The sequence below is a fragment of the Mastomys coucha genome, unplaced genomic scaffold, assembly GCF_008632895.1.
Source record: "Mastomys coucha isolate ucsf_1 unplaced genomic scaffold, UCSF_Mcou_1 pScaffold14, whole genome shotgun sequence".
NCBI lineage: Eukaryota > Metazoa > Chordata > Mammalia > Rodentia > Muridae > Mastomys > Mastomys coucha.
In genome coordinates, this window is record NW_022196896.1 from 137,787,524 (window position 1) to 137,798,780 (window position 11,257).

At 45.3% G+C, this 11,257-nt stretch overlaps 1 protein-coding gene across 13 annotated transcripts in view; it reads right to left on the bottom strand.

Moving 5' to 3' along the window:
• Nucleotides 1-11,257, bottom strand: part of Adcyap1 (adenylate cyclase activating polypeptide 1) — a 117,542-nt gene that overhangs the window by 56,048 nt on the left and 50,237 nt on the right. For 6 of the 13 annotated variants that reach the window (XM_031368737.1, XM_031368738.1, XM_031368740.1 and 3 more), the window contains 5 exons: nt 5,672-5,779; nt 3,450-3,581; nt 2,925-3,023; nt 1,727-1,867; nt 3-1,043 (listed from right to left, as the gene is read on the bottom strand). In XM_031368737.1, coding sequence (XP_031224597.1) covers nt 842-1,043; nt 1,727-1,867; nt 2,925-3,023; nt 3,450-3,581; nt 5,672-5,778 — 681 coding nt within the window. In that variant the 5' untranslated portion in view covers nt 5,779 and the 3' untranslated portion in view covers nt 3-841. Of the gene's footprint in view, nt 1-2; nt 1,868-2,924; nt 3,024-3,449; nt 3,582-3,877; nt 4,964-5,671; nt 5,780-6,169; nt 6,998-11,257 lie in introns of those variants that run through there. The other 7 variants (XM_031368736.1, XM_031368735.1, XM_031368743.1 and 4 more) reach the window with 5 other exon arrangements.

Below are 11,257 nucleotides of genomic sequence, written 5' to 3' on the forward strand. Positions count from 1 at the left end.
TGTGCCTAAAATTTGAGAGGCTGGCTGGTTTGTTGCTGCTTGATCTGGTTGGTAGGTGAAGGTTCTTTTGTGTATAAAGATTACTCCATATATGTTCAAGAAATTGACGAGAAACAGACATGCGTTTTTTAGCCGACAGGATACAAGGGTGGGGTATGGGATCCTCCGTCCATCATTCTTGAGAACAAATATAAGATAGTACTCATACATATGAAGATGGGGTTTAAATGATTTATCAGTCAAACTGAGCAGCATTGGAACACTACACATTCTAATATGACAGAGATTGGTTTTATGAAATAAATTTTACTAAGCAATAAGCCATAATATAGAAAAATACATTTTACCTACAAACTCAATAAACAAGAAACAAAAGGTTCATATTTAGTGCATAATTACTCTGTGGTAGCTACACAAGGGTTCCTAAACTTCACAGTAATTGCTTGCATCAAACAACAACAAAAAATAAGTAGCATTCACAAATTTAAGATAAGTGAGTGGAAAATGGCAAACGATTCTAAAACAATGCAGGAGGGCAAGGGTGAAAAGGAGGGTCTCCAGAAAAACCACAAAGAACAGAGGTGGCTTCTGCAGAGCAGTGTTCAAAGGGGAGGATCCTGGCTATTTCACAACATGAAAAGCATGGACAGCACTGGAGAAAAACACATTGTACTTTGCATCCATTCCACCACCAGCACCTGATCTGTCAGGCAGTGGAACCTGCAGAGGGGCTAGACTTGCCCCAGATTCTCAGACTTGAGGCAACTCTCAAAACAGTCCCCCTACAGGGTCCTCCTCCGCACCCCATGCTCTCTGCCTTTTCCAATCCCCTCTGCATCTTTCACTTTGTTCCAATTGCCCTAGCCTTAGGATAGTCGGTTCCCTGAAGAATCAGGAAGTACAGAAAAGAGAGCTTTCTCTCCAAGCCGGTCTCCTCTGTACAGTTCCTCAACTCTTCTCCCAGGGAATGACATGAATTCTGGGGAGAAGCACAATTTGGATCGAGCTGTTGTTTAATTAGAATTTCCTTCTGGGCTGAGAGTCTGAGGAGAGACAAATACACATAAAAGTATAATCAAAGAAAATGAAAGTGTTGGAATTGCCCCGCAACCAGTGAGACAATGCCCACTTGAGTTAGTTAGGCTGGGGTTCAAGCAGCCTGCCCCAGAGATTCACAGGAAAAGAAAGCCCTTCAGCAATTCCCCAAGTCATTACCTCAGAATTCCCCTGGAGCAGGGCATCATTGTTTTTTGTACAAATAGCCATTATTGGTTTCTTCTACCCCGTTGTGGATAAAAATACTATCCTTTAATTCCAGTTTACAAAAATAGGAGTAATATTCAAAACAATGGTTGTCTATTTTCTCTATTCATTTTATATAAAAACATAAACAGCTCAGGCGAATTTTCAATCCTTGTGCACACTTATGAATTGCTCTGTTATATATATTCTTAATATATATACTTATAATATATATCAATAATTGGTCCACAAAGTATATCTGTGCATTCTCTAGTGCTTCGTAAAAAGAAAAACAGTATTATTATCAAAATAGTCATTTAATGGCTTTACTTGATACATAAATACATGTTTGGAAAGAACACATGAGTGATGACTGGTCAGTCACTTTGGAAAATGACTTTTGATTTTATACACATGGTAGCTGGCAACTCATCGCTACAAGTACGCTATTCGGCGTCCTTTGTTTTTAACCCTCTGTTTATACCTTTTTCCTAGCACGGCTGCCAAGTATTTCTTGACAGCCATTTGTTTTCGGTAGCGGCTGTAGCTATCTGTGAAGATGCCGTCCGAGTGGCGTTTGGTAAGGGGTGCCCGGTCGTCCACCGCTCCTCCGCCCAGGTTCTCCCTGCAAGGAGAGGGGGCGGAGAGATGGGGCGGGGCGGGAGACACATTGAGTTGCTGAGGGAAAACAAGTGGGCCCCACCCCCACGCGGAGTCCGCTTGGAGCGGGCAAGATTCCTAACATCCCTAGGCAGCCCTCCTTTGCTCCTCACCAGCTGGCGGGAATACTGTGACAGAGACCCCAGGGTCCCTCCTTCCCACTCACAGTTTCCTGGCACTAGATCTTTCAAATTTTTCAAGATCTTTCTCAAGACCCCAGGTGTCCGAAGAATCCGCGCTCTCCAAGCTTTTTTCTAAACATTGCTTCTCAAGATTACACTATCCATGACTCTAGCTAAATTGTCCGGACTTGTGCCTTTGCACTACCGGACATACAAGGGTCCCTAACGTCCTGTAGGCTCCTACCAGGTCACCAATTCCTCAAATCTAGGCAAACATGGGCACGCTTCTCTCTTTGCGCGTGTAAGTTGAAAAACGTGATAGTGGTATAAGGCGACAGGCTGTAGGCAATATATTTCACCGCATGAATTATTCATAGTTAAAATGTAATCAGCTTCCCCTTGGGCTTTATTAAAATGTTGCCTTCTGCTGACACAGGCTTCATGCAAGACCTTGACTCTGGGCTTGTCTGGAGTAGTATGCATGTATGTATGTATGTTTCTTTAAGTATACAAATTTGGGGACTTTGTTCCTTCGGTTTGCCTTTATAGTAAACCTAGTGTTCCTTCCCTCAATTATGGCAAACCCTCCCACGAACCTGGAAAAGAGGTTATCTGATTTGACTTGGTTCTCATTCAGCAAAGGTACAACCCCCAATTGTCCTACCCTCTTTCTCTTTCACCTTCTCTCTGGCTCTTAGGACAAATTTAAACGCCCGGTTTTTAGAACTCCGCCCAAGGCTTGTAGTATCCACCTAGTTGCCAGGACGCAGACCCACCCTCAGGCGCGTGGGCGCACATAAGCGTAAGAGCTGCCCTGCCCTCCCCACGCGAATTCTATAAGGGCACCCACCACCACGGCGTGTGCATCATTCGAAGGTTAACTCTTTCACAAACTCTTACCCCACGCCCCTGGCCACGACCGACTGCAGGTACTTCCTGGCGGACAGCTGGTCCAAGACTTTTCGGTAGGCTTCGTTAAGGATTTCGTGGGCGACATCTCTAAGGGGGAAACAAAGAATGCGACGTGGGTCACTCACTGCCTCAGCCCTTCAAATGACAGCCAAGGCTACCACTGCTGGGCTTTTCAGGAGGAGGACCCAACAGCCGCTAGTGACTCCGGACCTGAGAGTAACTTAGGGAAGTTCCCCGGGGGGGTGGTGAATCTAAGATGGTATTTAGTATGGCCTAAAAGCTCCCCACCTACGGAGTCACACAGTCACTGACACCTATCTGGCCTCCGAGCTTTCAATCGGTGGTGCGGCCTGGGCTCCACAGGGATCTGTCTGCTAATTTTCTGTGTCTCTCATGGGAAGGTAGGCTTGAGGACCCTTCTTTAAGCAGAAAGGGCCCTACTTTTAAAGTCCCTACCAGGTCCCTTCTGCCCGGTTAGGCCCAAGCCATAGGCGGAAGCTGGGCGGGTTGTACCTCCTGTCCGCTGGGTAGTAAAGGGCGTAAGCGTCACGCAGCACGGAGGCGGGGCTCCCCACGCCCGGAGGGTCCCAGTCGTAGAAGTCTTGCAGCGGGTTTCCGTCCTGGTCGTAAGCCTCGTCTTCAGGTCTGCGGGATAGCCAAAAGGAGGGTCATTAAAAGTCACTTCCTAGTCCTGCCAAGTCCCAAGAAGGTCCCGTTGATTTTCCTTCTTCGTTAAGGTCTCCCGCGGAGAATTGTCTTTAGTTCCAGAACGGTCCCGGGGACAAGGTAAGGGAACTACACCCAATAGCAGTTCCTACTGCAAGGACTACAGGCAAATTCGCTTACATCTCCTCAAGAGAAACAACAATCTCCGCCAGGGCCCCTGGACAACCGTGTAGACCCCAACACCTGGCCAAGGAAAACCCCGCTTTCTCCCTCACCTGACTCCCCAGGCTTCCCTAATTAACATTTAGCTCGCATGAGAAAGATCCTAAGAAATGATATGAATCGGAGACGGGGAGACCCAGGGAAGAATAAAAGGAATGAGTGAATAGGTAGGCTGCAGGAGGACAACTCCAGGAGCAGCTACCCCCATCCGAGCCGACGAGCCCAGGGGAGCCCTTCCCCGAGCAGATGTAGGTCACGGAGAACCTCCAGCATCTATTTTAGGCTGGAGAGAATCTGCTAGGAACATGAATAATAGATGCCCCTAAACTTAGTTTGGCTCATTCTGTGGTGTGGCAAAGCGCTCCAGAGCCTATCACCCAGGAAAAGTGCTAGGCACACGGAACTTTGAGAATAGCTAGAGGTGAAAGAAAAGCTTTCGAGTCCATTAAACAAAGAGTTCCTGCTATCTGTTAGCAATGGCGGGGAGGCTGGATTCCATCTCAACCCCAGAGTACAAGGAAAGGGGTGGACTTGGATTGACATTCCATAGGTGTCCAGCGACCTCACAGTCTCCTCGCATATCGCCCCTCTGCGGGACAAAGGACAGGCAGAAGAGGACGAAAATGCAAAGTCCGGTGGCTTTGGGCTCCAGGAGTACTCGGAATGCAATCCGGGCAAATAACATTTGTCTCTAATTAGGATTCAGTCGTTCTTGTACCGGGCACTTGCTTGCCTTTCCGCCCTCCCAGGAGAGGCCAGATGAGCTCCTCCGCACTGACTTAACCAGCCTCCCCCACCCCACCCCGGGGGGATACCCCAGTTCAGGTCCCAGACTTTGCCCTGCGCCCACATGCTGGAATCCTGTTACAGAATCTAGGATAAAACATCAATGGTCAGATACCCCTAAGGCAGAGGTTCTTGGGCGGGGCTCAAAGAGTCAGCTCAACGCCCGGCTTTCCTAGCTGCCCTGAGTACCACCCCGCACCCACGCTACTCGGCCCCATGAATTTCCAGTGTCCCGCATACGGGTGAGGGTTTCTGGAGCTGCGATAGGGAACCTAGGCAGCGTCTCACGATTAAAATCAGAAGCCAAGACAAAAACCAGGTTTTCTGCATCCTCAATTGAGCTAGGCTGTTCTCCCATCCCCTCCTGCCTGCTGGCATTCTCTCCCTGCTTCGCATCCGTTTCTTCTCCCTCCTTTGCTGTCTCCTTCTTGTGTTATTCCGTCTCTCAAGGAGCTTTTCCTTAACCGTGTCTGGCCAACACCCCCACCCGAAGGCGTTCTAGGGGCTCAAACTCCGGTTGAAACAGGGTATATTTGAAAGAAAGCTCTTCCCGTAGGAAAGAATTCGAATGAGACAACAGGAAAGGCGGAGGAGCGAGAGACCCCGCCCCAGTAGTCCAGACTAAGCAGTAACAAAGCAAAGTAGGGAGAGCTTCACTCTCGCCCCCTCCCCCGCGGCTTTGATCTAGGAACTGAAGTTTTCCAACTTATTCAAAGAATAGGTTACAGAAGCTAAGCGGGAAGGGGAGAGGGCGCACCCTGCCACCTTATTTTGTACAAGTTGGCAGAGGGAAGATTTCTTCAAGGATAGGAAACTTACTCCCTTTACCTGAGTCCCCGGGCTCCACTGGTGAGTAAGGAGGGAGTCTGGCTGTACTAGAGCTTCTCTGACCCCCAGGCTCAGCTAGGGACCCAAAGGAGTCCACCTAACCAAAGGCTGTAGAAATGCCTGGGCGCTCAGGAAGCAATGCTTAGGAGCCTGACCTCCAGATCTGCAAGGAGGCGATTAAAGTGGGTGTCTGGCGAAGGGAAGAATCTAACTTATATTAGGGTAACACCTACCTGATCCCAGGGAAGCTGAGTCCGGCAGCAGGTGAACAGGAGACACTGCTATGCATTATTATCCCATAGACCAGCAGGGCTAGCCTTGCTCCGCTACACATGGTCATTCTGCGCAGGAGAAGAAAGAGGGCACACAGTGAGTGAAATCGCTCCTGTCTTTCTTCTACCTTTCTACCCCAAGAAACTCCTGGGAGCTGGGGAGCCGGTGAAACTGTGGCTCGCTGTGTTAAACACCACTTAGCTACGCCGGGCGTCCAGCTACTTCTCTCTTGGTATAGCTTGAAAAAAAAAATAGCTTTATGTGTGCCCAGCACCCAGTAACTAGCCAGACCTTGAACTAAAGAAGCCTAACTCATACACTGATGCTGCTGGCAGCACAGGGAGGGAGCCTATAGTCAATCGGTTAGTATGCTAAGAATCCCAACACACATACACACACACACACACACACACACACACACACACACACACACACACACCTTACTATTAGACTCTTACCGCGGCTAGGAAAGGGTTGACTAAGTAGGACGGCGGGCAAAGGGCTCCTTCGAGTTTCTGCGCTGGAATCACAGCCCGAGAGGCATCAGTCACTGTCTGGAGCTGGTGTCTGGAGAGAAGCCGCGGGAATTGGCTGAAAGAGCTGGGGGGACTTGTTTGCTGAGGCTAAAATTCCGCTCAAAACTTTGTAGACGCACAAAACTAGGAGGGAGCGTGACACCGAAGGAAGTGGGCGAGGAGAGAGATGTAGAAGACAGAGTAGGCGAGCAGCCAAAGGGAGGGGGAGCAGAGTGGACTTAAGTCCACCGGGAGAAGAAGCTAATGGGTAAGAAAAGAGGGAAAGTCAAGGGAAAAGGGAGGATGGAAAGGGAGAAGGCCAGAGCTGCCGGCCTCTGTGAGAGAAGATCAGGCAGCTTGCGGGAGTCGGGAGTCGGAGGCACCTTCTCTGCTCCGAGGTCTCAGGCTGCGTCTGAAGATGCTGCTTCTTCTGCTGCTGACAGAGGTGACTGGCCTTCTGCTCGTATTTATATATGCAGTTAACAAAAAAAGCTATCCGAACGTGGTTTCAGGAGACACCTCTTTGTCAACATCTGTCTGCAATTGCCTTCAAGTACAGAATATTTTGGTTGCACTGTTGCACTCCGATTTTTATTCATGATATGACTTCCTTTTTTTTCCCCAGTCACGTAATGATCCGGTATCAGTAAAAGACGTCAGCATCCTAGTCCCTCAAGGAACATATTAACTATTCTGCGCTGTCCTCCAGGATGATAAGATCCGGAGTCATCAGCTTCTGATAAACACCTTTCACTCACACAATCCAATTTTTAAGAAGTCCAATTATTTTGATAGTTTTCGATTTCACTGATTTCTCAGACAAGTAAAGAACTCGTAGAATTTAGAGAATGGTGAAGTCATGTTTTTATTGACTCTCTGCTTCTTTTTACTTTTCATTCAACCCCCACCAATGACAACTCTGACCACCAAGCTCTCCTATTAATAACTTTAATTTAGATCTACTAATTCCTTGCATATGCTTTTTCAGATAGGCGACTAAATATGGAAGTCGTTTCGTGTTTTAAAGGAAAGTCTTAGGGAATTTTCAGTAAATATCTAATGAGTCTGGCTGTGTTGACAATCTGTCTCTGAGTAGATTGATGGATGAGACAAAGAGCAGAGCCTGTGGTGCTGTCCATGCTCTTGGTGCTGAACTGTTTGGGCGCAGATGCCACAAATGTTGAAATTTGCCACTGGTCTAATTTTCACCACAGCCTCTAAATTTGAAGGTTTTGGCAGTGGTGCTCTTACTGTGGCAATTCATTGTCTAAATCACCCCGCTGTCCACGAATGTCCCAGTGCTCAGAACCTTCTTAATCCCTGTCTCACTGCAAAGCTTTTTCTTCTGAGTTAGTCTAGTATTCCGTTGGATTTCTACCTTCCCTGTCTGCATACTTTCACACTCTCTGTGGCTCTTACTGGTTTTAAAAATTGAAACCATGACACTGTGTTTTCTGGAAGAATTGAAATTTTAAGATTGTGAGGGTGAGACATGTGTCTCTTGATTTTCTCTTACATGTTGAATTCTGTTTAAGGAAATACGGACTGGGAATGCAGGAGGATTCCCTGCACAAGTTGTCTTGGTGCAGGTTGCTACCAAGAACCCTTCCCTGGGGATAGTTAATATTTTTAACTAAAAATAAAATAAGAAAACAATAAGGAAAGATCACATCCATTGGGGACCTTTTAAGCACCTGAGTAATTCCAGAAGATTCACAAATTTCTGGTTCACTAGGAGATCTCAAGAGCTTTTCTTTTCAAGAAGCATCAATAACCATTAGTGTGCATTTTCACTATTTGAGTCTTATACACACAAAAAAAAACTAGAGGAAATTACAATTAAGTAGGAGTGTTTCCTATATTGTGATTTGGGTTTAAATAAGTGTTTAAATAAGCTGTTAGTTCTGAGTACTTTTTTCAAGGCACAGTATTTGTCACTTTTAATGCTATTCCCACCTTTATTTGAGGTTTAATACTTTCTGCAATAATCAAATTTTTCCCTATTTCCTGACTTTGAATGATCCAAAGCTGGCTGTCTATTCTTAGTTTTCTCCTAGCTTTAGATTGAATACTATCAACAAACTACTTCTACACAGGGGACGTTTGTCTTTGTGTTATATCTGTCTGCTACTTTAGGTTGGAGTGTCTACGTTCCTGAACTACAAGTTCAGTGGCTACCTTTCCTGGCCCTCACACAAAGAGCCTGCAGTGAACAGGAAAGATAATCCAGAACTGCATCTCATAACAAAGTTGTCCAGAACTATTGCCTACAGTGGCTTTCCTGACTCTTGAGTCAAAGGTGAACTCCATTAAAATTCTCACTTTTGCCTCCCACTTGAATTCTGAAATGAGTTCCATCTGGAAAAATATTTTAAAATCTCCAGGACTACTCATTTAAAATTTACCATTCAATGCCCAACTTTAGTCAAGAGAGCCACCGTGTGGGGAGTTTTGTTGACTTCAAGGTCTGTTAACGGCAGAACCCACAAGCAAGAAAAATAAGCAAGCCTTCAAGAGCACTAGCTTGCTTCCAGTTCAATAGAGTGTGGGGGTTGTTACCACTTTCAGTCCCCGGGCCTGGGTACCCTCAGAGGTTACTCAGGTCCAACACCCAAAATCATACAATTTAAAGTCAATACCATTCAGTAGAGTGAAAAACTCTGTAGAGAATCTGAAGGTGTTGGTGACTAATCTCCAAAGACCTTGTCTTTCTAGACACTTTCTGAAGCCCACCTAGCCATGCCTAGAGGGCTAAAAGTCTTCAACCCCATACAGGCTCATTTCACATATATTTTCATGGCCAATGGCCATCTTTAATTAGTTGTGCTTGTCCTCTGGAGATCAGGGAAGCATTCCTATTGAGAGTTCTGGACTGAGCTCCTAGGCAAAAATATTGAGGGCAGGAGATAAGTCTGAACACTTGGTTGTTGAGAATTGAGGAAGGCTGTGGGGAGGAAAAATTAGAAACCTATGTGGGCTGAGGTCTTGAAAGCTGTGTGAGTTTGGAACTGCATCCCACTTGGTCAAAGCCATCCACTGAGCCCTTTCTGCTTTGAATGGAGGTCTATGGTTCAAAGACCAAAGCTGATTTCCTAACTACTCCTCACAAGAGTGAATATGTGCCATTAATTTCAGGGATGCTCCAGTGCAATCTTAGCTGCTGTATCTAGGAGGCTTTTGAGTTTGGAGTTTTGAACCTATGTGCAGTAAGCAACAATCAGCCAAAAAGCAGGCAACAGAGCTTCTCACCCAATACTGTCCACAGTAACTGGTATGTCAGCAAAGACTGGATAGGAGACCAAAGTCAGCCACACACATTTGTTAATTTAGGAATACATGTGGTAACTTGGACTAAGACACAGGAAGGAGCCTGGACACAGATACAAAGGACCTTCAACTAATAGCTGTTCCTGGGAATATTTGGAAGAAGGGAAGAAGAGGAATATGTGGAGGGAAAAGCCTTGTGATTTTTTTAAACCCAATTTCTACCCCCAAATAAAATTTTATGTACTCCTATAAGTGACTCGGTAAGTAAAATGAGAGATTTCCAGATTTCCTATACATAAAATACATAAAAGGAGGAAGGGGCCAGACTTTCTATTTTGATAGCACAGAAGAATGGAAAACCTTCTCTCCAACACCCATACTACTTTCTCTTCATCCTCAGAAAAGCTGTCAGCTTTTCTCCAGACTATGAAATCTAGGAATGTTATATTAGCTAGAATCATATTATCATAAAAAAATATGAATAGCCATGACATCTTGGAATGCAAGCTCCCACCACTGTCCTCCAACAAGCAGCAACTAAAGGTATCTGAGGGTAAGCCCCGACTGACCTAGCTGAAAATCACTCTTCAGAAATGTTTATTGGAAATAAGAAAAGGCCCTTAATTTCAAATTCCTAATGTGTTAGCTCCTGTTGCCCTGCTTGCCCTTTAGATCTGAAAACAAGTTTTAATCCAAAACATTGAACAAGCTGAAATTCAACTTAACACATCCCTGAATTGTTTCTCCTGACACATCTGCATTTCTGATGTGGGAGTCTTGAACACTGAATCAATCACTCAATTCAAAGAACTTTTTAGCCTTCAAAGAAGTAGATTTTTTTATTGAGACAGTTTTGGGCTTTTGAAACATGACCTCTAGTCAGAGTTTGAATTTGCAAAGAGTTTCCTATTAGTAGACACAATAGCATTTGCAGAGTCTTGTCTGTCAGTCAGATTCCTATTCTTGGAATCATCTCCACCTGGAGAATTTGTTGACTGGGAATCTTGATCCAGCAAACCCGTGGTGAATTAAACTATCTTTCTGTCTTCATGCAGACCAGAGAAGTAGAGCTCAGTTTCTCAGGTAAGGCGATTTCTATTCCTTTCCTCCTGACCCAGTCATTCAGAGTACTCATTATTTCCCATGTCCTTTTGCCATTCCTTAACTATTTAGCTCTCCACATTGCCCATTACCACCATTGTCTCTATGCCCATCTCCATCAGATTCTTTAATCATATAAAAAGGATGTGTTTGTGCAATACATCTTTACACATTCCTAACACAAAAAATATTCAATAAAGACTTCAAAAACCATGTGTCCTCTTTCTGTTCTTTTCTAATTGGCACTTAGCATAAAAACCACGCCATTGTGAGCCTTTTTGGTGAACAAGCTTAATGCAGAACATCATCCTCCCTTGTGAATGACAGAAGTGAATTATAAGCCTGTATTCAATTTCACTCTAAACTTTTTCTCTTCTGACTTTTCCAGAAAATGTGATGACTAATGACTCACTTCATACTGATTCCACCTGTAGGGAAACCCAAATGTTCTGCCACAGAACATCATGACCAAGGCTTACTTTGCTGCCTGCATCATGCTCTTCTGAAATCACTGTAAGGAGATGATAAGCTTACCCATAATGTGTTATGACTTCTCTGACCTTCAGAATGGAGTGCCTCCCACTCTGAAAACAACCAGGAAAGGAAGCCTTTCCAAACCACATGAGCAAAGTATGTCTCTCTAATCCAAGAAAAGAATTGCAT